The sequence below is a fragment of the Xiphophorus maculatus genome, chromosome 12 (assembly GCF_002775205.1).
Source record: "Xiphophorus maculatus strain JP 163 A chromosome 12, X_maculatus-5.0-male, whole genome shotgun sequence".
Classification (NCBI taxonomy): domain Eukaryota; kingdom Metazoa; phylum Chordata; class Actinopteri; order Cyprinodontiformes; family Poeciliidae; genus Xiphophorus; species Xiphophorus maculatus.
Window position 1 is genome coordinate 16,689,786 of NC_036454.1, and position 27,265 is coordinate 16,717,050.

At 40.1% G+C, this 27,265-nt stretch overlaps 1 protein-coding gene across 5 annotated transcripts in view; it reads left to right on the plus strand.

The window, feature by feature from the left end:
* The first annotated feature begins 450 nt into the window (after positions 1–450).
* Positions 451–27,265, plus strand: part of prune2 (prune homolog 2) — a 41,613-nt gene continuing 14,798 nt past the window's right edge. For 2 of the 5 annotated variants that reach the window (XM_023343726.1, XM_023343727.1), the window contains exons 1-9: positions 451–902; positions 6,981–7,082; positions 8,105–8,307; positions 8,656–8,822; positions 10,133–10,267; positions 11,227–11,315; positions 21,782–21,931; positions 22,173–22,501; positions 23,044–26,505. In XM_023343726.1, the coding sequence (XP_023199494.1) occupies positions 864–902; positions 6,981–7,082; positions 8,105–8,307; positions 8,656–8,822; positions 10,133–10,267; positions 11,227–11,315; positions 21,782–21,931; positions 22,173–22,501; positions 23,044–26,505 (4,676 nt within the window). In that variant the 5' untranslated portion in view covers positions 451–863. Of the gene's footprint in view, positions 903–6,980; positions 7,083–8,104; positions 8,308–8,655; positions 8,823–10,132; positions 10,268–11,198; positions 11,316–21,781; positions 21,932–22,172; positions 22,502–23,043; positions 26,506–27,265 lie in introns of those variants that run through there. The other 3 variants (XM_023343724.1, XM_023343725.1, XM_023343728.1) reach the window with 2 other exon arrangements.

Here is a 27,265-nt window from a genome sequence, read left to right on the forward strand (position 1 = left end):
AAAAGTAAAAGGTATTTTCCTTTGTCAATATTGTTAAAATTGAAAAAATATATATTTTATAAAATATATATATATACAATTTTTTTCATAGATAGATAGATAGATAGATAGATAGATAGATAGATAGATAGATAGATAGATAGATAGATAGATAGATAGATAGATAGATAGATAGATAGATAGATAGATAGATAGATAGATAGATAGATAGATAGATAGATAGATGAGCAGTCACTAAGTAATATTTCAGATTAATTGAAGTGTTTCCAACAGCACTCCCTCAGATAGGTATATTGCAGATCTCTTGCAGTGATTGCATCTGTGGTCTGGATCATATTGCGGCATTTTCTCCCCTGTGTACCAGAAGAGTGAAGGCACAGCTGTTGGCCGTGAAAGAGTGTCATGCGTGATGCTGGAAAGCAACAATTTCTCATTCACCACCTGAATTAATTACGTTAGTGGCCGAGGCTGAGGCGGCCCGCCAGCGGGGCAGAGCGGGTCTGAAAGGGTCTCTGTGTCTTTGAGGGGTGAGACAGGGGGGCGAGCTCTTCGTACCGCAGGGAGCGCGGCTGAATCGCTTCAATCAGGGAGCGCGCCTCGGTCGGATCTCCTCTCCTCTTCCTGCCGTCACACCCACCCGCGCTCGATGTAGAGGGTTTCACTCCGTGGGAGGAAAAAAAGGGGGAGGACCGACAGCTCAGCGCGGCGACAAGTGCTGCAGTACGAGCGCAGCGGGGGACTCGGAAGCGGAGAAAATATACACACGCATACTCACGCCCACACACGTACACATACCGGGCTTATTCCTCCAAAACCTGGTCTATGGAGAGATCTGCTGCAGCGCCATAGCGACGCAGGCCGACATGGAGGAGTATTTGCGGAGGGTCCAGAGCAGGCTCGGGGTGAGTTGAGAGCCCTCAGCGGCGTTGATGACACCACCTTGTGGGTATAATGAATGAGATCGTGACGGGGAAGGTGCTTCTGCTGTGCTACGAGCTGCGCTCCTGTTGCACAGACAGCGAACAGCTAAAGAAAGCTTTGGTCTCCCTCCCACCCCACCCCACAATAAGCACCTGTAGATCGCCAGTATTTGAGACGTGTTTGGTCCAAACAAATAAACAAAAAAAAAATAGCATGCTGTGTTTACAGGACCACAATGGTGTGTGCATTTGAAGGAGACGCTGGTCTCTAAATCAGTGGGAAAGACATGACATCAACAAGTTTGTCCAGTGACTCTGTGTCTTTCCTGGTATCTGGCTGCTCTGCAGACACTGACTCAGAATTTGCATTTGATGTTGGGCTCAGTATGTTCAAAGAACCTATTAGATAAAAGCCTCATGCAAATACAGAAGAGACTGGCCGACTTCATGACAGAGCCAATGTGAACCAGTTTTGTTTTTAACCAGGCTTCATGTTTAGGGATATTTCTGTAAGCATTCAATGAACCTGCTCTGGCCTTAAGGTTGCAAGGCCATTAAACCTTCTCTGTCCTATTTATTTTTATTATATTTTGGCCACATTGCCATGTAGTGTTACTCATGTACTCTGCACTCTAAGCGACACAAAGAAGTCGATTGTGAGAGAGCTTCCTCTGGTTTGTAAACCTGCTCAGGTATGTATCGTTTAGGAGCAGTTGAAAACACATCATGCTTTTGCTGTTTTGGTCCTTTCCTGTGCCTGTAGTTATATAAATATAAATGCATCCTGTCAGGCACCAGAAAGGTTTATTATGAATACATACATTTTTGGTTTGTTTGATTTTAACTATGAAAAGACCAAATCTGTTCATTTTGCTAGCTAGAGATGGTTGATGAACATTTGACATGAAAATAAAGAGTTTAAATAAGTTAAGTTGCCTTGTTTTATGGTCAGTATTCTGTTGTAAGCTAAGCCTTTGCTTATGTCTAGTTCTTAAACCTTCTAAAGGGTTTTCTTTCAACAACTACTCCATAAAGGAGAGTGTTTGGATCTCTGCAGCTCCTTGATAGTGACCATGGGCCTCTTGGCTCCATCTCTGGTTGATGGCTCTCCTTTGCCCTGACTGTCCACCCAGTCGACAGCTGCCTCTTGGTAGTTTTCCAGTTGTGCTAAATTCTTTCCATTTTAAAATAAGGAATTTAACAGTGAGATGTCCACAAATCTCAACACTATTTTCTTAAACAATTTCTGCTTTGAACTTCTGCCTGACCTGCTTGCTGTGCTCCTTCGTCTTCATCTTGCTAATGTCACTAATGTTCACTAACTAACCTTTAAGGCTTTCACAGAACAGCTTGATTGATACTGTGAATAAATTGCACACAGCTGGTTCTGTTGTCAAATTCAGTGACCTTTGAAGACAATCAGTTGCACTGGAATTTTTTTATTACTATTGGAGTAAAGAGGGATGAATACATTTTAATTGTAGAAAAAATATAAAGCCACAGCTCTTTCAACCCCACTTCACAATTCTTCATTACTCTGCATTGGTTTTTTTTACATAAAATATTAATAAAAGTCACTGAAGTTTGTGGCTATAGCAATTCCTAAAAAATTGTGTTTTTAGGAATACACTGCATGATGCATGTTTGCACCATTCACTTAAAAGCCAGAAATGTTCAGAAGCCATCATCCGTCCATGTAAACTGGAGTGTGAGTGTGTCCCTATGAAAAAGCTGCCAGGAAGGAAATTTTAAAGCGAAATCAGGAGCCTTTGTCCTCAAAGTGCTTCACATAAATACGGTGAAAGCCGTCAAAGAAGAAAAGATCAAAGATGTACATTTGCAAATGAGAGCTTCGTGAGGTTATCTTGTGTTAGGGAGGGAAAGTGTTGAGTCTTGGAGGTTGCAGATAAGATGTAACGTGTCCATTTTGTATCTTGAACACAAAGACACCCATCCATGGATTCTTTATCAATCTCTTATGTCTAAAGTTTGACGATTCAGCCTTTTGCAGACCACTCATTATCTCTGTCATTCTCTGAGAGTTTCTTCACTCACTTTAAAGATGGCCGTGATCCAGAACAGCCATACCTCTAATTGGCTTGGCTCTGCGCGTACTTACTGAATCCATCTCCTCTTCTCAGTTCTTTGCTCTGTAGCTCATCGTCATTTAGCAAAGAGCTCAAACTGTGAGCAGAGGTTACTTACAACATCTGCATAGACTGTATACTTAAAGACCCTTTTTACCTTTTATTCTTCCAGCTGTTATTTATTGACCACTTGTGCGTCTGGGGTGCTGGAAGATTATTTCCTGTGGAAGTTTTACAACATCGTGTTATTGCTTAGACATAAAAGTAACTGCTGGATCACAAAAGGCTCCAGATAAGCCACTTTTTCAAGGTTTCCCGTGTGAATAGGATGTGTAAAACTATTCCAAAGCCAGTCACATCCGTGGTAGCAGAAAGGTTTAGTGTTATAGTGGAAAACGTGTATCTATGGACTATGAGCTACATGGCTCTCAGCTCAGGGCGGCAGAGTCCATGGAGGTGGCATGAGGGAAAAGGTTGGGGTAAAATTATCCATCTGGTGTTTTCCACATGGGTTTTCCACTACTTGTTTGTGCACTCAATAGTAAATGGGTGTTTATGGTGAATTTATCTATATCTATGTTTTTGTTGGTTCTGTGAGCACTGGATAAATCTGCTTCGCACTATATGTAACTGACGATACTGATTTTAGTCCAAATATAGTCCAAAATCCTAAATATTCAGGTGATCAGCTGTATAATGTAAGGTTTATAAAGCAGTCCTACTTGTGGAACCACACAAAGTTGTAATTTGTTTGCTGGGCATTATGACCAACTTGGGTTGAGATTTTGGTGCACTAGCTTACAGCAGAAGATCGCTCTGAGAAGTAGAAATGTACTTCTTAGTGTACATAGTGATGTACTTAGAAATGTCAGTTTTATTTTAATGTAATTTTGGTTACGTTGCCTTTCTTCCAAATGATGTAATTAGGTTAAATTAATGATAAAAGTTTTGTTTTTAAATTGTGACAATTACATAATATATTGTGAAGCAGGAGTAATAGTCCATTGTTTTCCAGTACTACCTGACAGAAAAATGATCATGTTGACCACCACTGAAAAGAAAGATGTTGAATGTTGTAAAGGAGGGAGGAAGAGCACTCTGACCGAAAGATATCAGATGACTAATACATGCTCCTGCGGACACACATACACACACCAATATTTTCCCGATGCAGTGGAACGGACACTGGCCTTTCTCCTGCTAATGCATCACTTCCTCTCCGCTGCCTATCTAGTATTGATTTATCTTCTCTCTCTCCCTCTTATAAAGGAGCTGCATCGTATCTTTCTTTCACACACCTTCTCTCTACGTTCCTCTCCTAATTCTATCTTCACCTCTCCTTTAATTTGTAAATCTTTCCCAGCTCTCTTCCGGTTATCACTAATTTGCATATTTTCACTTGTTCACTATTTCTTTTAGATTTTTTTTCTGCATATATGATCTGCTTGGTTCATTTTCACCCCACCTCTTTGTTAATAAGCCTATTTGAAATCCTCTCTCCTCAAATCTCACCTGACATCTTCAAATGTCATTCTCAGGGTGTAATTGACAGCCACTACCCTTTTCTCTGCACACTGAACTTGCACTTGTTCCCTCTTTACCACTTGGGCTTCAGCTCGGCGTCAACTAATGATCAAGTGTCACATTTTCAGGGTGATGTCCAAGAAACATGAGTGACTTTGTCATTCTCCTCCATATCACATACAAAAGGTGTGTGGTGTATAGAGGGCTGTATGGAGTACATCATACATTGCTGTTAATTATTTTCTGAAGTGAACTAACCAAGAGTAAACAAAAGCAAAAGTTTTCATATCCTTCAACTTAAGTCTGAGTCCTTCCATGACGACGGAACTTCTCACCTACACCCTGCAAAGGAAACTCATTTTGATGGCTTGTGTCTGCGATCTCGTTCCTTTGGTAAATACCCAGAACTCCAGATGATTATTGAAGTTGGTAACGTAGATCAATTGGTAAATCGGGAGCTGATTGATCAATCAGCTATTGATGTCCTGCTCCATTTTTGTGTCATTCATGAACAGTGATATCATCGTTCTTCTTGAGCTTTTCTACGTTTTTGTCACCTTTCACCCCAAAACTTCAATGTGTTTATATGGAAGACCAATGCAGACTACTAATTTATAATTGCGAGGTCGAAAAATTATACAAGTTTTTCTCAGTTTTATTACAAGTTCCGAAAAGTGTTGCATGTTTTTGTTGTCGACTCCTTTTGTTCTTATGCCCCTAAATAAAAACCATTGTAAACAAAATGCCTTTAAAAGTTGTAATTAATAATTAGAAAGTAGTTGTTTAATCCCAGTATAAACACAAAGGGTTTTTATGAGGTTTGTTGGAGAACATCAAAGAACCGACATCATCTTGGAGACTGAGAAATTAAAATCCACTTATTTATATTATACAGGTTTTTTTTTAAATGCCGTACAGTACTAGAACAGATTAGACCAAAACCCAAATTACAATAATATAAGGCTGAAGCAAGCAACAGATAGGCAGTGGAGAAAGTTGTGATGAGGTTTATAAAACCAAGAGACATGGCGGTAGCAGTATTATGCTCTGGGGATGCTTTTATTTGGCATGAACATGGAAGCTGGTCAAAGGGCAACACTAGAAGAAAACCATTGAGAGGCTGCAAAAAACTATTGGAAGCGCCCAGTCAAAGTCCAGAGACTCTCCCTCTAATCTGATTGGGCTTGAGAGACAGACACCTCAAAAGAGTTGCAGCAGAATATTGTTCTTCAAATTATTTTCTTAGAGTGACTGAATGGAAGTGCATGCCACACTTCTCAGATTTTTATTTGTCATAACAAAAATCTGAGTTAAATACTTTCAAGTTTGTGGTTGTAACATATAAAAATATGGAGAAGTTAAGTTGTGAGGTTAGTTCTGCACTACACTGTACTGTAGACATACTTTTCTACTCGTCTGTTACTCATTTTCACTGACCTGACAGGAATAAAATCAGCCTTTTGCTGTATTTCTTTTCACATTTTGACATCTTACAAAGCAATTAAGATTTGCTTCAGATAACCGGTGAATTCATTGTTTCCACATTTTGCATTGTAATTAACGGCAAAACCTGCAGGCAGGGTTTGTGCGGGCGTTGATTCAGCTTATCTGTTTGAGAGATGAAGCTGTGTAGCTGGAAACAAAGCGAGACATGCTTTGGGTTCTGTCCATACTTACATACTTAAAATCTGTGGAATTTTTTTTAATTGTTCAAATTGCTGACAAATGTGCTCAGTTGGGATGCATTTTAGCCTTTTAGAAACTACTTTTAAATTTAGAATTTCATAAAGACTGTTTTACATTGCAACATTGTGTGCAAACCTATTTGGATTATGCTGGAGGATCATTAATTATCTGCCATTTCAGAGATTACTCCAAGAATCCCAGTCAACAAATGAGGGAAGAGACTTAATTTTCTGCCTTTCTTGCGCAGAGATGAATGCCTAATCTTTGCGATGCAGCTCTCGTTAATGTCTGTTTACTCGAAATGGGGAAATTTTGTCCTCATCGTTAAGCGTAGTCAGTGGAACTAATAGCTGCTCTGACAAGCCATGAAACTGAGAGGTAAAATAAGCTCCTGTTGCTTTGCTGTTCTAAGTGATTTTGACACCATCGCCAACCCTGTTCAAAAGTGCTCTCTTGCCTAACCTGAACTGAATCGTGCAGTGCTGTGGTTTCATTATTAATTCATACAGAGGGTTTCAAGATGATACAGTCATCCAGATGAGACGTGCTGGCTCAGTGAGTTTCCACTGATACACTGTTGTGTGTGTGAGAGGATGAGCGTTTAGGTCATGCAATAATGTGCAATCACGTACAACCAGTTACTTCCTGTATTTGATTACTGAAAGCAAATATTCTGTGCTGCAGACTGATTTATCACTATTTCTGATTAATTTAAATAAAATTCACAGAATGAGTAACTGAGATTCTTTGTGTGTGTTTTCAGGCAGGTCTGCCTGAGGGTCCCATCCATGCTGTCTTAGGTGGACCAGAGCCTGATGTTGGCACTGTGGCCGCAACTCTGTGCTTAGCACTGCACCTCAGTCAGGTAACTGCAGCAACAGTTAATGCGCATCTAACTTGGAAGAGTTAACAGTAACTTTTACTTCATTCCACTTTTGAGAAATGTTAATGGAAAAGTAGGAATATAATGTATATAATAAAGAAAAATCAAAGTTGACATGTAAAATTTTAAACTTCCACTTAATAAAAGACAGAAAAAGTAAAAAAACAAAATCTTCAGAAGGAGGCTTAATAGGAGAATGACGGCATTAGCCAAGTTGTAAAAGCGGATAAAACCTGTTTCCAAACAGAATCTTCTGTGACGTACGATGGTGGAAAAGTGAGGATGCAGGTTTGTTTTGTTTGTTCAACCTGTGCACCACAATAGCTCTTATAAAACTGCTGATGCATGTCTTTGACAATAAGCTAATTTCAGAAAACCTTTATATAAAAAATAAATCCCAGTTTATCTGTTTATTGCTGGTTCAGAGATGGTTTAGTAGCAGATGTCCTTTTGCCTCTCTTGTAAACTCTCACACATGATACACATAAAACCAGAACCAACGGGAAAGTGCTGGATGCAAACTTTCTAGTTGCATATTTACTCATTCTGTATACTCAGGGTTTCTGAACTGAAATGTGAAGTCATCTGTTTGACTTCTAAAGTTTGGCTAAAACTGCTTTATGCAACAGGTCAATGACCTGAAACAGTAAATTGACAACAGCGCCGCTGAAGACAAAAAGGAACATGAGTGTTTTCAACAATTTGGCAAAAAATAACATTTTAACAAATTAAATTTTTTTCTTGGCATCGAATTATTTTATATTGAGAAAATGTGAACACTATGTTAACAGCCTGTTTCAATCAATTATTATGAAATTTATATTTTTTTGTTATTTATGTTTTTAATAGGTGACATAGTAAAAAGTTGTTTGGGCTTTTTTGGGAAAGTGGGTCAGAGTGCGTTGTGTGTGAGAAGACAGAACGGGGCTCCATTTATACAAGAACCACCATTGTCCCCAACTCTGCTTTATTTGTTTCTCTGTGTGTGCTTCTGTGTGATCTAGAAGCAACCCTCAGGTGGAGTGTGTGTACCCTTGCTGTGCAGGAAGCAGTGCAGCACTGAATTGCCGGAAGAGACGGTCAGGTACTTGCGCAGGGTGAAAATTAGTGAAAGCGAGTTGTTATGGAGGGAAGAAATAGACCTAGTGAATCTTCATCACACTGGAAAGCTTTTACTAACTCTGCTGAGAGATGGCCTGCTGGAGAGGTGAGTAAATGCAAATCACATTCACACTCCTGAACGCAGTTGTATTTAATTTCAATTCATTTTAATAATTCACCTAAAAGTTGAATTTTGTATGTATTTTTTTGCAAAAGAGTTTGCAGTAGTCCCTTGGCATGCAAATGTCTGTCTTAAAAGGCTTGCTTGTCTTTTAGAAACTTGTTTGTGTCCTCTGAGGCTTGTAGAAATATGATTTAGATGTGTATTTCAGGCCTCTGTGTGTTCATCTTATGACCCGAAGGAAAACTGCATTTGCACAAATGCCTCACAATTATGGCTTCTTCCCCTGCAGCCATCCACACCCGTATCCCCCCTATTTTATCTCTCTCCTAGCTCTGAGTACCACGCTGTGGAGTCCAGTGTCCTGCGAGTGGTCCATCAGGACGGGCAGCGGGACGCAGCGGATGATGGGGGAATGTCCGCCCTGACAACAGTCGCCAGAGAGATTCTTCAAGACGCAGTGGAGCAGAGCAGAGCAGCGCTGGGGGACCTTCTCGGAGGTGAGGGAGGAAAAGGGACCCCCTGGGGGGAGTAATGGGGCGATGAAGGAGGACACACACAAATCCTCTGACATGACTCGCTTAACACTCACCAGGAGAGATGGAGGGAAAAGTGAGAGGGGTTGGTGAGTATGGGTAAGAAAAAGCTTAGAAAGGTGCACAGAGACCCATAATGTAACTTTTCAAAACAGTTTAAAAAATGCTCTCTTTTAAAGTAGTTTTCCCCCAACAGAACAACAAAGTGTCTACAAAAAAAAATTAAGAAATACTCAGGTCACCCTCCGAATCATTGAAGTTTGGTGACTTTTGGACTTTTGTAGACTCAATTTAGGGATAGTTCCTTCAACCCTAACTTAAATGTAATTGCGCCAGTTACATTTAAGTAACTGGCGCAATTACTTAAATGTAACTACACCAGTACACAAAGCAAGGTCCATAAGCAGGTGGATGAGTGGGTTTGATGTGGAAGAACTTGATGGGCCTGCCGGGTTGAGCCTTGGCCTCAACCCGATTTAAGATGTTTAGGATGAATTGGAGAGGAGACTGTGAGCCAGGCCTGCTCATCCAACATCGGTGTCTGACCCCACAAATGGACTTCTGGACGAATGATCAAACAATTCCCATAAACAGACTCCTAAACTATGTGTACCGATGCATGTTTAAGATATTGAAATAGCGAAAACACATCAGATTGTACATAGGTCACTGTCCTCTCAAAGACATTTAAAGCAGTGGTTCTATGGTGATGCCAAAATCTGAACTTCATTCTGTATCTCTGCTGGTTTTCTACTCAGTCAGTCAGGGAAGGTATATGGAGAGAAAGCTCACAGTAAATCGAGTAAAGCACAGCGTTTAAGGCAGGAAAGATTGATGAACAGAGCAGGAGAATAAAGCACTCTAAGTGGTCCGTGTCCCATATGTCTTTGTGACAGATCTTTGTACTAATTCACTGATACCTGATCAACAAACTCCAACAAAGACGATAAGTGTTACGGAGGTAGAGGGTATAAACTACGTATATATGGTTACTTTTTAATGATGGATATACTTCCATAATCATTCATACAGCAGCCTGATAAGCTCAACATTGATTCACAAAGACCCCACTGTGTGTGTGTGTGCAAGTCAGAGCAGAGGTTTCTTATTGGGTGAAAGCCAGCCTAGATTTTACAGAAGCTTGTTCTACAAAAGTATGTCAGACTTTCAATATGATGGACTTATTTTTTGAAGTACATCAAACTTCTTTTGAAAACAAGAACCTCTGCTCTATTTATTGACTTTGTTTGCATGTTTGTTTTGTTTGTCTCCAGATGCCTTGGAGCTCCTCAGAGAAGCTTTGTGGATCAAACAGGACTCTGGCCCAGAAGAACTGGAGGACCTACTGAGATCTTTGGAGGAGTGGGGTGATATCACTGTTGATCAACCCGATGAAGTGAAGCAACAAGGTGCAATTTTTAATATGTTGGATTTTATCTGAAAAAATTAATAAAGAAAAAAATTTGTAGGAAATTTGGGATAGCTTGGATTTGGTTCGCATGTTTTAATGCAGTTGAGACCCTTTAAGTTCTTTACGCTCTTTAAGGTTAACAAAAAATACAAAATTATTCCTCATTCTGAATTTGTGAAGCCAGGAGCTTGCTCCAATGTGACTGGACAAATTTGCTCTAATTTATGAAAGCTATTTTGTTGAACGTTTCATATCACGTATGTTATCTGTAATAAAAAAGTAAAGTTTCTACTTTCATGGTAAGAAAACCAAACCGTGTTCTGCTTAGTGTGGCTCTGTAGTGAAAAACCTCCAAGCCAACTGTGCTGCAGCATAAAACAATCACATTTAAAATCTCAAAAATTTGTTTTAAATGAACTAAATGTGAAGAGAAACTGAACTTTGGTGCAAATAGCAAAAGTGTCAAGATGCTTTGTTTTGACTATTTGGGATTCTTAGCTCTGAAGCACTTGCAGAGCTTAAGGGATGCAATCTGATGGTCCACATTTCATTAGCCATGTTTGTGGCATTAGATTCTTCCCAATTGAATTTTAAAGTTTTATCCATTCTTATATGTTTATTCAGAACCTTGTAACATATCCAGTGTAAAATTAGAAAAAAATAAGATTTTTATAGAGTTCAAATTTCCTTTGGGACCAGTAAAGTATTTTGAATTTGAATTCACAAAGTACAATAAAAGTAGCTTAGTGTGGAAGCTGTCACTGTAGCATGATGGTCTCTAAGCGTTTAGTTTTGAGGTTTTGATCTAGAATTGCATCATCTGTCCGGTTAACTTTTGGTTCTGGCGAGGATATTTACTCTCCTGTTTTTCTGTTTCTGTTGTGAAACTGTTTTGTATCATTTTGTGTGTGTTTTCATATAACTGTTAGTCTGTTTGTGTGTGCTGACCGGATGTAGAGTTAACGCAGCTGCTGATGATGGAGCTGAAGGAGTTCACAGACGGAGAGATGACCCTCGCACTCACGTCCCTGACCACAGACCAGGAGGTTCGTTCCTTATTGTTGGTACAAACTATGGGTTTAAGAATCTGTAGCTTAATTAAACTGCATTAAAATCAGTCTGAGACATTTTTCTCTTCTTGGCATTTAAGGGTCTTGATTACGAATAAAAGAAGCAAACAATTTTAAGTAGCTTTCTCACAGTTAAGATTTATGTAGAATCAGCACAAAAATGCACATAAGTTAATTTACAGAAACTGATTAATCAATTTATTTGAGATTATTAACCAAGTTAATTTGTACCTACTAATGATTTGACTAAGCTCAAGAACTGCACAAACATAACTAAATGTTAATGCTGTTCTGCAAATTATTATTAAAAGAGGCTGGTTTTCTGACTGTTAGAAATTATTTAGGATTATTGCAGAATTTGTTACGTTTTTCATCAACTGAAACAAAATTCAAAACGTTATGAAAAGGGGAGACTTTACTTTGATTTATTGCTAAATAATATATTTTATCTTTCATTTATGACATCAAAACTTATATTTTTTGTCAAACTTATTGATTGATTTGAGTTTTCAGTAACTAAAAGAAACCAAAGACTAATCTACACATGCTGCTTTTCAGTCTGAGATTCCTAAGAGTAGTCTGACATACAACTCATTAATATTAATTTTTACTAACAAAAATGAGATCATAGATCACAAATTGTGCTTTACAATCTGCAATTAATGATCCACAATACAGATTTTCAAAGTATTAAAGACTGTCAAAAGGGCTAATATAATTTTTCTCAAAATACTAAAAAAGTTTGTCTTTTACCACCATACCAGATTAGAAAGTCAACCTTACAAGTGTGATTTGTTGAACCTACGCATAATAAATCTTTACTTTGTACATGTTTCCTGCTCAAAGGTCCAGACTGTTTAAAAATTTACTCAATTTTAGTCTGAAAATTGAGTTTTCAAACTAAAATTGCAGATTTGAAATGGGAAGTTTGTAGGACTGAAGTTCCTAAATGTATTATGGATGTAACATTTACTGTAAGTTTATTAGTTTCTCAGAAGACCAAGGAAATGGAGTTTAACTTTAACTTTGAGTGTGGTCTCTACATTCATATGAGGGAGGGAAGTGAAACAAGATAGAGCTAATTATCATTATAAGGTTTGATTTATCAGCTCTCAGCAGCAAAACCAAAGGGAACAAGAAAGAGAGCTTCACTTTGGTCCAATCAGTCCATTGAGTCTCGTAGAGCAAACTTGAGTTTTGGTGGTTTCACCACCTCCCTCTCTCTCTGCTGGATCGACGGTCAGCTTTTCTAGTCTAATTCTGTCTGCCATAGATCACTTTGAAACAGGCCAGCAGTTCTGGTTGTCTTGGCACAAAGATTTTAAATATGTGGATGTCGCTTCCTCTGGATCTCTTATAGAACTGGGGATGAAAAGCACTTAAAGAAAGAGCACATATGGAGGAAAACCAAAAGTTACATTTTGAAGGAACTTCACACAAAATTAGATAAATGTAGCAACAAACACAATTAATACAACTGAATCTGACATGACCATCAGTCCTGGGTCCTCTGGGAAAAGTCGGTGGCAGAAGATAAATTAACAGGTTAGTTAGTCTTGATGGAAAGAGACTAAATGTCAATAATTCATTAAAGGACATTTTGAACCAAAAACCAGGTCCAGTGACCTGGAGGAAGCAGTTCTGGAGGGTGAAAGGTCAAATCTGAAACGTTCTTCAGCACAACACATGGATATTGTTTTGTCAGTATTTGAATTTCCTTATTATTCTCTGAGATATGGATTTTTAAAACCCAAGAATTTACAATTTGCATTGGAATTTGAGTTATTACAAGAATTATTAACTTTAATAGCTGCAGTCAAATTATTTTAATACACCATGCTGATTAAACTGCGTTTTAATACCATCTACTTTTTCCTAGAAGCATTTAATGATTTTCTGTCTTTTAAATGATGGATGAATGCCCAAGAAACATGCAGATAACAGATGATCATTTATTTTTCATTCATTTATCAAAAAAGTTACTTTCGGTGATTTTATTGTTTTGGTTGCATTGCACCTGCTCTGCGTCACTTTTTGGAGGTGTTTTTGTTATTGCTGAGGAGCCCCTCTGAAGTTTTATTCTTCTGCATTTTGATGAGATGTAGATGGAGGCCTGAAAGCCTCACACACAGTGATGTATCACCATCCTCCCTGCTGATATTCAAAAATCCAACAAGCACACCGAAACGGGCCATCATTGTCACACACATTTGTGTAACGTTAGTGTTGACTTCTTTTCGCTGTTGCTGGCTCGCCTTGCTTCACACACACACAAAACAAAGTAGGGTTTAAGCTTTTAAGTCTACCCCGTGCTTCTCTCCCTGCTACAACCTCTAATGTGTTCACTCTCCCCACCACTAAGCAAAAAAAAAAAAAAAGAAGAAAATCATTCATTATTTCTTTTATATTTTCCTTCTCAAAGCCCATTTTTCTCAGCGGCTGCCTAGCATGCGGTATTAGGCTATGTGTAAAATAAATGATGTCTGTAGCCGTAGGGGTATGGCTCTTCCTCCCCCAGAAAACTACCTAACGTCCAAGGAACATTAAACACCCAGATCCTCGTTTAGCGAATAAATAACCATTCATTTGAATGGCTTTGCTCATGTGTGCGCACCGGACTTTCTGTGCATATTTTACCAGCGCTGTGCCTACACGCTGTGTGTCAGGAGGGAGAGATAGAGATGGAGAACAACCAAAAGAGGGGGGAAAGAGAGAGAGAGAGCGAGAGGGCCCATTAAAGACTTAATATAGAATAAATGGCCAGGGGCCTGCGTGTCGCCAGCGGACCCCAACTCCACAGCGTCATGGTGGGTTACTAATGACCTGAGATCGGGCTCCAAAATGAACTCCTCATATGCATGTCATTTGCAATGTGTATATATTTATATATTATTTTTTAATTGTGTTTGAAAAGAGAGTAAAACGGTATGAGAGTCATTTATTGAGAGGGCTTAGGGAAGTTCTGCCTTAAATGATTCTTTCCAGAAAACTAAATAAATTAGATTCAATTAGTCTTTAATGGTTTATGTGCTGTGTGTTTGTCAGAGAGACTTCTGTGTATGCGGGCGTGTGTGTGCGTGTGTGTGTGTGTGTGAGAGACGGCACTTACAGAGAACTGAGTTAGAGGTTTTGATGGCAGTGATTGCCTAGTTAGCAAAGGGAAAGATTGTGGTGTGGGATAACGATATGGACACATCGTATACACTGACTAATGTATTTTTGTTTACTGTACAAACATACATTAGTCAGCCTGGGTGCTGCTCAGCAATGGAAGTGCAAATGAAGAGAGCTCCAGAACCACTGTTGGAAGTAATGTGTGTGAGTTGTTGTGGTGCTGTCAGAGTGACTGGCACCCAGGTTTGGCTGTAGGTACGATCTACTCCTGGTTAACCCAAAGCAAGGAGCTGCATCTGACCTGCTACAGAACACTTTGCACAGACCTTTGTCAAAATAGTTTGACCCGGGCCTTGTGAGAGTTTGGCAGATGGATGCCTCTCTACAAACAAAATGACGCAATTTTTGCCGTGTGTCTATGTCAATGAGAGCCGATTTCGCATTAAATGTATTTAGAGCAGGCCATGGTTCTCTACTGGACAATGATGTCCTGAATTGGTGGGTAATCCATTCTTTGCCTCAAGTGGAAGTCGTCAAGTATCTGAGGTCTTGTACATGAATGATGATAGACTGGAGATGAGCAAGTAAATTAGGGGCCCATCTGCATTGAATCAGGTATAGCTGATGAAGAAAGAACTGAGCTAAAAGACGAAGTTTAAATTGAACTACCTGTCTACATTTTGGGGAAAAAAATGTAGTCAGAAAAAGAGGAGTAATTTAAAGTAGGCTGGCATTTGATCGTAATTCCTCCCTTCAGAGACTTATAACCCTTGGTTTTCACCCGTGAGCTGGAGAGTTTCGCTTTAGAGAGCAACGTCTGGATTTCCTTCCTAGACCTAATCTAGAATAAACAGAAGACATCTGACTGATGGAAAACTGTTACCTGGAAGTCTGTAGGGATATTTATAGCATTGAGGCATCAGGAGGCGCTATACATTCTCAGAAGGCTTTAAATCATGTGTATTTCTTGTACAGATTTAGATTTAATATGCCTGGGTGCTTTTGTGGCATCACTTACATTAACTTCAACAACTTTTATGCTTCTTTTCTAAATGCAGATGAAAGTTGGACATGGTTTTTGCAGCCTCACCTTGGCGCTGGCATCAGCTCCATACTGGTTCTATGCATTTAATCTGTTAGAGTGACTAAATGTCATAGCCCTTAATAAACATTTATATAGGTGTGTCATTAGACAAAGTAACTTTTTTTTTTAGTTTATTGCTGCCAAATTTGGCATGGGAAATGGTAAGACTTTAGGTAATACCTTCTAGTCCATAAATCTATGGTGTAGCCATCTAAAACGTGTATCATTAGAAGATAAATAGGTGGGTTTTTTGGGGGTGGTTTTTCAGTCTTCAAGATCATAAGTGACAATTGCACTTACACGGATTCAGATTGTTGTGGATAAAACTTCAGGGTATTTTTTAACTTTTCTGTTAGATCTCAATCTCTTTGAAAAATAGTTCAGGAATTTCTTCAATTTGATTTTTTATTTGTGTGTGTGTGCTTTTTTTAATTGTTTTGGGCTACAATCTTAAGGGTTTATTTTTTTTATTTTTATTTTTTTCTCCAAAGAGTTTTTGCGGCGCTAGTGGCTCGTATTTTTTCGACAGTAGGCAGACAGGAAGGAGGGTGAGGAGAGGGGGGAAGACATGCTGAAAGGGTCATCGGGACCGGGAGTCGAACCCGCGACGTCCGCGTCGAGGACTAAGGCCTCCAAACGTGGGGCGTGCTAACTCCCTGCGCCACCACAGCACACCCCTTAAGGGTTTATATTTGACCAAATTTAGCTCTTATACTTGTGGTGGCAGCGACGCATCTATGTTTTCTTTTAAAAAAATTATTTACATGAGACGATAGAGGTTGAATCAGTTGAAAGTGTAAAAGAAATGAAAGTTAGAAGCACAAGTAAAGTTGCTGCAAACCCCGCTTGACATGTTTTCTTGATGGTGTAAAAGGTTTTGTTATGCTCAGATAGGCAGAGTTCGAATTAATGAATGCAGATTGCAACAAAAACACAATCTTCCCACAGTCGTGTCAGAGGGTGTGTGTCGGAGCCTTTCACAGCCCAAAAATTAGCGCTGGCAGATGAGGCTGCAGTTGGATGAAGAGTCGTCATGCTGTGGGGTTGATGAACTGTGGGAAGGACAGGAGCCCTCAGACACACACAGATTCCCGAACATGAGAATAATGTGTTTTTGCTTACATTAACATGGACATCCAAGAAATACAATATGTTCCCACAATTCTTTGTTTTCTGTTTTTAAAGGCATTTCAGCACTGCTCTTTCGGTACTTTAGAAAACTCCTTGTAGTTTTATTCCCTACTTAGTGTCCATACAACAATCCACTGTTTCTACAAGATACTGTAGTGATTGTAATGTTGTTTGTTTTTACTGTGTGGTAAACAGAATCAATCATCTGTGGTTCTGTGTGAGTCTGACCACTGTGTGTGTATTTGTTTACCTCTCAGTATCCCAATCCGTCCATTTTCTGCCAGCTATTTAAAGAGACCAGGCTTCAGCTTTTCAAGCATATTCAGTGACTTTCAAAGATATTTTGAATATTCATCCTCAATGGTGTGAGAAAAAATTGTTTTTTAGTTGCAAAGCATGTTAAAAATCCTGTCTCATTATCCTTCCTCTTTATAGTTACTCACTGTTTGAGTTGGTCTGATGGATCATAGTAAAAGTGACTCCAGCTGATGAAGTTGATTATTTTAACCTCACAAGATGTAAGAAAGTTCAATGAGTTTGAACACGTTTTTAAGGCAATGCTTCAGATTTCAAATCTTAGTTTAGCTACATGTTTCTGTAAAGCAGCTTCCATTTATTTCTGAGGTCTGCCTCCAAAACTGCCCTCTCTTTTAGTTGGTTTACCCAACCATCTAAAGAAGAAAACATATTTATTGTCATTATTTTTTTTTTATCTTCTTATTGTTTTATTAACTTCAGCAACAGAAAAAAGTTAGAGGATTAAATGATCTTATGGAAACCATTTTATAGAGTGGAAAAATCTTCCCAAGTTAATGAAACTTTCATTTTTCTTCATTTTTTTAAATGAAAAAATAACTTATTTTATGGACCTTCAGACTAACAGAAACATTCACTGCTGTTTTCCGTCATTCCCAAAACTTACCTATACATCCCAGTAAAGGACTCTAAGTAGTAAAGTACAACTTTCTGCAGCTGCAAGCACCCTGAAGAGGTGGATTATCTGGTTATAATGATAGACTTTGACAAGCATACAAATAATAAAGTGCTAAATTGTGGAATTTGTGATAAATGTAATTTCTTTTTAATCCAGGTACTGACTATAATCTGTGTATAGTCAGTTTTAGCAAAATTTTAGGTCTAATTCATTTCTGTTCTGTCTGAAAGGAAAGTCATTTTTGGTCAGAGCTCTGAAAAGAAGTTCATCATCCTGACTGCTTTGTATTTCCCTTCTCAACTCCTTTCTGTTTCCTGAAGACAAAAGAATCATATATTTGAGGAGAGATAACCCTCAGCTGGGATTTCTTCCTTGTTGGTTGTCCCCAGAAAACATCTTTTTCACTAATTAAACAAATTTATTTTACTTTTGTATGGGTTAGGTATATGTCCTTCCCTCTATCAGCTTAGTTTTGGGTTTTATTTGGCGACGTTGAATGTCTCTAATGTGTTGTTTGTTCATAGTCCTCCGGCCCTTCTGTTTGTTTATGCAGGGCCAGTTTTGCCCTACACCACTTGCACAAATAATTATGCTTGCTAATGAAGGGGCCCGCAGCCACGGCACTCGGTAAATGCCTTTCTGATGAGAAGCACTGGGAGACAGCAGGTGCAGGGTGGGCCTCCTAGGGACTAAGATTGAAGACCAGGAATCCAGGGTGCCCCGCCTGCCTTTCCTATTCTCTAGATTTCTACTGGATAATACTTTAATTTCTTATTGTTTTCTGTGCAGCAGGGATATAACTTAGTAGACTATGAAATAGGCATTACTTAGGCTTTGTAAATTGGATTAAAATGATTTAATAATTCTAATTTAGAATAAATATTTTCATATCTTTAACTTGTTTCTTCTATTTTTCTACTTACTCCAATTGTTTCTCTTACAAGAAGTCCATTAAGAACATTATTCCACTCCTAAATTTAAATTTATTGGATACAATAAGACATTGCACAAAAACATATCATTTATTTAAACAAGTTTGGAGAACTGCTGCACACCACAGTCATTTCTCTGCATCCTGCATATCTTGCACTTATGTTTTGTCCTGATCATCTCATCTAAAGGAAGAAAACAAGATCTTTTGACTCCTTCTTTTCTCCCATCTTCATTCTCCCCCTGTGGCTTCCATGGGTTTTGAGGGCAAACAAATAACAAAGCAAAACATTTATAGAGTCAGTGCTTAGATCTTGGCCCCCAGATCTCTACACTTAAAGCTGAGTGAATGAAGCATGTGGAGAGGGCCCATATGAAATCGACGGAGAGACATTTGGGTTTCTGCCTGCAAACTTAAATGCCACCCTCCCCTCTTCTGTCTTCCTCTCCAAAAACTTCATAAGCAGTAATATTCTTGTGTGAGCTTGAGTGTGAACAGGAGGTGATGACTGTTAGTATGGGAGTGTGTGTGTATGTGTGTGTGTGTTGCAAATGGTATATAGCGCACATGTGTGTGCACACTTGCGTGTGTTTGAGCAGGGTGGTGTCAGCTCGCTCCTTGCCACCCCATTTACTGTAGCTGTACCGCTGTGATCACAGACAGATATATAAATCAAACCTCGCTTGATGGATTCATCAGGGTGGCGAAACGATCGCCTGAGAAGAACTCGCAACTCTCTTAGCATTCCGTGTTCTGACGGAAAGGGTATGCAAAGAGCCTAAATGGATGAACGCTTGATTAATTCTTTGCCAGAGATGTTGGCGACAGCAGGAAATGTGTTTTTGCTTTGACTGTGTTTGCACGGGAATTTACGCACGCAGGGTGTGAGTTATGAGGCCTGAGTTTCGTACCTAAGGCTATTGTGCATAATGACGGCAGGTTGAGAGAGCTGCACGCAGCCGCTAAAGACTTGCCACCTGTGGAGTGGAGGCAACCAATGAGAGCGGGAGGAAGTGTGTGTGTGTGGGGTATGGGGAGGGGAGAGGGGGGGTGCATGCATGATGTTGTGTGCGTTGAGATCCATGTGGGAGAAAAGATGAAGCCGGATATGAACAAGCAAAGTGTGACAGAGAGACAGGTAGGCAGGTATAATCTAATTTATGCTGAAGATCTGATAAATGGACAAATCAATAAGTTTATATTCAAATAGGAAAACAGCTCAGGCATCCTGTAAAGTCTTAAACTTTACAGTGTCTATCGTGGACACCGTGCCAGTGCTTTTGCCTTCAGAACTGGCTTAATTATTTATAGCCTAGATTCAACATCCCTGAGAGATTTGCGCCAATAATGTCATGAAAGCATCACACAGTTGCTGCAGATTTGTCAGCTTCACATCTATGATGCAAAGATGCTCTGTCAGATACGCTATCCTGGTCCCACGCTGGAGTTCACCAAGCCTCTGATCTGAGCCCATGCTTTGTCTGAACCAGTTTGCCTGTGTAGGTGTTGGATTCCACACACCTGTGGCTATTAAAGTAATTGAAGCACCAGAAATTAACAGTTTAAAGAGGAGAGCCAATACATTTGGTGATATAATGTATAGTATCAGTAGCCGCAGCAGTTTCTGTTGACTATCAACTCAAACAGACACATGTCAGTTAATAAATTGGGAGTAAACTTTGGGGTTCAGCAGGAAAACTGCAATATCTCAGCAAAACTTGGCATAAGAAAAACTGGTTTCTGTGCATGCATCTTAATATTCCTAGAGACGGTTAGCAAGTGGATTTTAAATCTAACATGTTGATAATTTATAAGAAAAGGCAATCTGTGTGTCTGGGGGTGGCAGAGGGAGAAGGAGGAGGGGCAGCAATATGAGTAGTAATTTACTCAGTTAAGAACCAAATGGCAGACAGACTGTCGCCCTGCGTGTTATCGCAGAGCTTCGCACTCTGCTCGTTTTCTGACTCTGTTTCCTCGCTCCTGTGTGTAGTTCTGTGTGCAGATGCATGCAGTTGGCTTATAGCGTTGCGATCTGAACATTTCTTAGCAGAATGGGCTGTAAACGGTGGCGCCTTTATGGCTGTAATAGAGATTTTATGTGCACATGTTTGCTCATAAAGTCGGGTTACAGTAGCTAACTGCAGGTGGATTAATCTGGGTAGCTGCATGTGCTGGGAGTCACATGTGTCCTTACTTGTGTATACCCATGTGAGTGAATATGTGTGTTTTATTGAATCTCGGGAGGCTTCATTGCACTCATCAGGATATCAGCGTTGAGGAATGGCAATGTCAATGAAGTGACAGTCGTGTGTGTGTGCAACGATTGATGTTCTTAAATCTGACAGCAGCCATATTGTGGTGAGCGAAGGGAGGGATGGAGGCTGGAGCAGAGGGAGGAGGACTGCAGCCCCCTCATCCTTGCAGGTTAATATTGACACAGCCTGGGCAGACACAGTGCCTCAAGCAGTCATCAATCACCTGGACTCAGTGGACTCATACAAACACATACACACACACTTACTCTCAAGTAATGAGAAGGACCACACACGTTTTGAAAGAACATGACAGAAACGCGTGTTGTAATATCCCGGACGGCTTGAATATGTCATATAACGCACACAATCATGTGAAAAGCAGCATTAACTTACTATGAATATCTCCCTTTATGTGAAAGTTCAACTTAAATAAACACAGCAACAATTTCCAAAACTTCCCTAAGCAAACAGTTGTACAGCAAATGTAGATAAATCAAGCAAATATGTTTTCAAAAGTATCACTTTGTACACTTTATGCATATCCCTGCGTGGCAAATTATGATTGCAGTAACACTGTTGTTAATCATTTCAGAGGGAGTGAGAAAAAACAAGTTCCCTTGACAAACAAAACAATTAATTAATGCAACTTTCTATCCATCAATCACAGAGGATGTCACTGAATTACCATAATCTGTGCATGGTGGCTGTTTTAAGAGCAAACAGTTAATTTCCAGACAATAAATCACAAAGTATCTTTCTACCCCTCTGTGCACTTTGACAGCTTCGTCTCTCATTACTACAGATGAAGACACACTTGAAACTACTTTTACTAAATAAAATTAAATCGAATGTGCAATAAAAGTAACAAAGTTAGCAACAGATGTAAGCAAAATGTCTGGAATTAAAAAATTGTATTTGTAAGATTATGATGAGTAGAAAGAAATGGTGTCATATTTTTGTATTTTTTATATTTTTTCCCCCTCTCACATTCAGGACTGGCATAATTACGTGGATGACCTGAAATTATTCTGTCACCAGAATGGCTTTGACGTTCTTGTGGCAGTCTTGTCCATCAGTGATACAGTTCATCATCCTCGCCAGCAGGTGGCTGTCTACTCAAACAACACAGATATCCTAAACCAGGTAAATTCCAACATGTCTGTGCAAAAAACCTTTTTTCAAAATATTTTGTGTTCATTAAAACCTACTGAGAAAATCAGCAAAATGTTATAGTTTGCTGTAAATCCAGAGTATTACCAGTAAAAATGTCACATAGTGTATTTTTGGTGATGACCTTTGCTGTTAATGTAATTTTAATTAAAAAAACACAAATAGAAAAACAAGAAAAAAACAGGATGTCATCATTTATTGGCTCTGATTACAGATCTGCGCTGAGCTAGAGGAGTCCTCCAGCTGGTCTTTTTCTGGTGAAACAGAAGAAAGGGAAAATCTCCAGGTCTACCACATTCCAATAAACACATCCAGCCCTTCTGGTACTCTTCCTCTGCTGCTGGAAGACATCCAGAGCATCCTGAAGGACTTTGTGAACCGGCGAAACTCTGTATTGGGCTGCCACCCCAGCAGCAGGACTTCCTCAACAGAGGGAGTAGCAGGCAGCGTGGAGTTTTCCCAGGGATCATCTGGCATCAACGACATGGACGGATCTGACACAGAGAGGGCAGATGGCAACGGAGATGTGGCAACAGAAGCAAGGTATTAAGTGCACTCAACCTCAAAATTGTACACACCCCTGTTAAAAGACATGGTCTATAATGTCAAAAAGAGTAGGCCATTATAAATTATGTTCGAATTTATTCTGGCTGTGATGTGCCGCATTTCTTGTACAGTTGGACTGAAAAACAATAAGCTTGAAACAAGTCTTATTTTGGCAAATGTGGCTCTTAGGATCATAAAAGTTGCCTACCCCAGCCCTAGATAGAGTCCAGAACTAAATCCAGTAGAAAAACTGTGTGTTTGTCTGAAGAAGATTGTGCACAAAATAAGGTTGGAAAAGATTAAATTAAGATGCAGTAGTATGCTGAAAAATATTTGCTTAGATTATGACTGGATTATTCCAAGTTTTTGTTTTTTATGTTTGTTCCCTCCATTAAATTACAGAGTAAATGTCTCATTAAAGAGTGTAGAAGTTTTGAGGTGATTCATGCATTTTAACAGGGATTTGTACTCTTTTGAGATCCACTATACTTAATTATGATTTAAACAATACTGCCACAGTTTAACTTTATTTCAAACAGGGTGATTGCAGAGGGTGAAGAGGAGATGGGAGCTGTGGGAGTCGGTGTTAGTGGTGAGCTTTTGAGCCCTGATAGCGGTATGACCACCATCCGCAGCAGCCGCTCCTCCAAGGAGAGCTCTGTGTTCCTCAGTGATGACAGTCCAGCAGGTGAAGGTCCGGCTGGCGGACCAGGACTGCTTCTTCTGAGGAACCCTTCTCCTCTGGGGTTTTCATCTCTCTCCCCTCCTGTCCCACCCGAGAGGAGGAAGCACCGCTCCAGCAAAAATAAGAAAGACAATTTCAATTTATTTAGCTTTGACCCACTTCATAGCAGGGACCAGCCACTACCAGCGGAAGGAGAACTGGTGGATTCTCTAGAAGGAGTTGATGAAGTGGAAAGAAGAGCTGGAAGCTCTAGCTTATCGGAGCTTGATGAGATGAGCTTGATTGATTTCTCTGCTCCAAACTCTATAGGAGGGCTAGAAAGTAGAAATTCCTCAATTGATCACCACGGTCAGATCTACGGGAATGAGATGATGGACACAATGGTTCCTCCAACTCCCGTGAACAGCCTGGTAGGTAGCCGCCCACCCAGCAGTTGTGGTGTCAGGTTTTTCCCAGAAGATGTTGTCGAGAGGATCAATGGCCTACAGCACAAAGACAGTGTATCATCATCCCTATCAGAGACTTGGGATGACCTGAGCAGTGAAACCCAAGGAGCAGCTTTCTCCAGTGACATTAGTGCATTAAATAAGGTCAGCAGCTCAGGCAGTCCTCAGAATGTTTTAAATGAAGTAAAAGACTCAATGGGTGATGCAACAGAAAGAGATATTGTAGACCAAGTATCAAAGCCAGTTGCTGCCTGTCAGAGGGCAAAGACTCTTGAACCTCAGCTTAGTTTGATCACTGAGCAGACTGAAACATGTGAAAAATGGAACCCAGACTATGTACTTAGGGATCAGTGGGACCCTGTGACCTTGACTGATCTTCAGTTAACACCACCTGAAGATGGTGTGTTTTTAAAACCCAAAGCTACTGCAGAAAAACATGTAACATCCTCTGTATTGAAAAAGAAACTCACCCTAGACACTTTAACACCAGAAACTTCTAAAGAAGAGGATGAAGGTAAAAGACCAGGCCAACAAATGGAGCTCCTGGACTTTTGGACGTACTCAGCCCAAAAGGGATTTCTGAAATCCGACAGTGGAACTACCACCTCCTACCCTGAATCTCTAGATATGTGGAATATGACGATTAGGGACGACAGTCTCTCACCTCTGACTACCCCAGACAATTTGTCTGAAAATGCAGGATCCTTTAGCGGGCTGAGCACTGTTATGCGGAAAGATGCATCACTGGAAAGTCCACTGGGATATTCTAATGGTGGCATGGCGATGTGGAACACCACCATTCAGGAAGAAAGCTCCTCCACAACAACAACCCCCGAAGGACCTGAACATGAAAAAGATCTGGCATGTGTCGGATTGTTGGTAGCTAATTCTTCTCCTGAGACTGAGGAAAGAGGGCACCTTCAGTCACCTGGAGATGATGACTGGAGAGGTGTTGAGCACAATGTGAAAATAGTCATAGAAACAGCCGACAGTGGATCACAGGGGGAGGAAATGACCAACAATGACATGCAAAGTGTTCAGAGAGAGCTTTTAGAGGCTGGAATTGGGAACTTGGGTTCTGCACAATCAGATGTTGAATCTTCACCTCACATAAGCACTGACTTATGGGAATTACCTGTTCATGGCATGGTCACATCCACCTCTGAATACGACAACATTGGAGCTGGGGGATGGAGCCATGCATCCTCCCCTGACAACTCTGCCAGCCCTGTAGTGGACCTGATACATCTAGAGGATCAATCTAGCCCATTTATAGCAGTACCCAGACTTTTTCAGAATCAGAGAACTGATCCTCTGGGAGAAACACAGGCAGATCTAAACAGAGATCAGACAGAAAACCAAATGTTTGTATTTGACAAAGAGTTTGATAATCTTACAGGTAGCACAGAAGGTCCAGTTGAGAGTAAGTCCAAAAACACTGATTGGATGGAACAATCCAGTGAGCATTCTCCATTTGTTTTAGTAGATCAGTCTACTGTTACTCATGCTAAAACCCAAGTTCAGACTCCCCAGTCACTATCTCTAAGCCAGTTTGATGGAGACGGCCATCTATCAAAGAGACATGATGGGTCAGACTCAGCCTCATCATTAGATCTGACCATCAAAATGGCCAACAATGTACAGGAGGAGTCCCCAGCTGAAAAACAAGAGCTGGACCAAAAAGAAAACAAAATAGCAGAAGAAATATCTTTGAGCTGTTCTCCAATGGATGAAAGAGAAGCACAAAGTAGCCCTAGCAGTCTTCACTCAGGTCATCAGAATAACCATGAGACTAGTTCTGATGGAGACTCATTCTCAACCTTAGAAATGGAGTACATTGTCATGCCTGGAGCAGTAAAGGAAACTAACAGGGAGTCTGCAAATGAGATTACACAGGAAGACAAGCAATCTAAAGTAAAACGGAGTCCCATGGAGACATTCAGCATGCTCTCCTATGCTGCCACTGCACTGAGATCTCACACCAAATCTGCACAAGATGAACACCTGGAGAATACTCAGCAAAGCAGTCGACAACAGACCAGAGGAGCTGAAAGCAAATCCGTGTCATCTGAGTCAACCTATCCTTGCCAATCCAGCCTTGATTATAATCCTGACCATCACATCCTGCCAGGAAAGTCCACCTCTGACCAGTCAAAAAAGATCTCTGAAACTTTCCACCAATCAAATTTTGGACCAACAGAGGAATCGAACTCTGAAAATGAGTCTGGGTTAGCTGCCAGAAGTGTGTCTCCTTCCCTAAGATATCCGTCTGATCATTTCCTGAAGACCAGAGAGGAAGTCTATGTCCATTCACAGATCTCAATGGAGGATTCTGATGAAGGTGGGCATTCACCACCAGCTCCTCTGCCAAGCACTGCTTCTTTGGCTGACTTTAAACTCTGGGGAGGCCAGTTAGTCGACCAGGACGTACCTCCATCAACATCTGAAGCCCAGTCCCCGGCACTCACTAACAGTTCAGTCTCTCAAAACAGCTCTCTGGTAAATTCCCCGGTAAATGAGCTGTGTTTTTCCACTGAAAAAGGACTTGACTTACCATTTTCTGGAGATTTAATGGAAGAGGAACATGAAGATGATGATACAGAGTCCACTGCCCTGCCAAAATGTAGCTCAGAAGAACCACATGAAAGAAAAGAACGAGAAGGGTTTGAACCTCCTGACCTCTTGAGTTTTACTGAGGACCTTATTGAAGCTCCCATGTTTAAACAAACAAATTTAGAAACTATTGAACAAAAGAATGATGGGTTTCTACTCAACACAGAGGCCTACTATGATTCACAATTTATAAGGATGGATGAGCAACAGATTGAAGATCATGAAGCTTCTGGAGACATTGATTCACCTGTTTTAAGGTAAGCTTCCCCACAAATAAAATATTAATCTAATAAATGGGTTTTATTTCTTTAAAATCAGGCTTATCCTTAGCCTTTTTTTTTTTTACAGATTTCATATATTCCATCTCATATATTCCATCCTCTTCCTGTTTTCTGCTGGGTTTTGTCCAGCTTTTCACTTGAGTCTTTCAGGGAAAAAAAATTGGCATCACTGACAACCCTGTTCTAATTGAGCTGGACAGTTCTCCCCAGGATATTGGTATAGCAAAGAGGGTGTGGCTGTGTGGGTGTGTGTGTGTGGGTACACATGTGGGGTGGATGAGTGAAAAATGAGTGCTATATCAGTGGGGTAGTGGGGTAATGGGAATCTATGTCTGCATCGCTGTGAGGAGATAAAGAGCTGTACATATATATCTGAGTGCATGTGATGTGTGTTTAGCATCGAGGTTTGATCTGCAGCTCTGCGTTTTGTTTTTTATAAATCAGTTTATGCCTCATTAAATATGCATTACCTGCCTCATTACAGCTGGAGCCCCTCCACTGCTTATGGAAATGGCTCCCCTTGCTTTCTAACAAGGTGCTGGCATACATGTGTATTAGCAAAGTTTCCATATGTAAAATCAGGTGCAACAGAGAATACCTTGTCCATCTGGCTTTAATTTTGCATTAGTAATGCATTTCTGTAGTACTTTAAGCTGTAAGGCAGAGGTTTTTAAAACATAATTGCGTATATTTTGTTTGCGTCTAAATAGTATGTGGGAATGTTAGGATCACATAC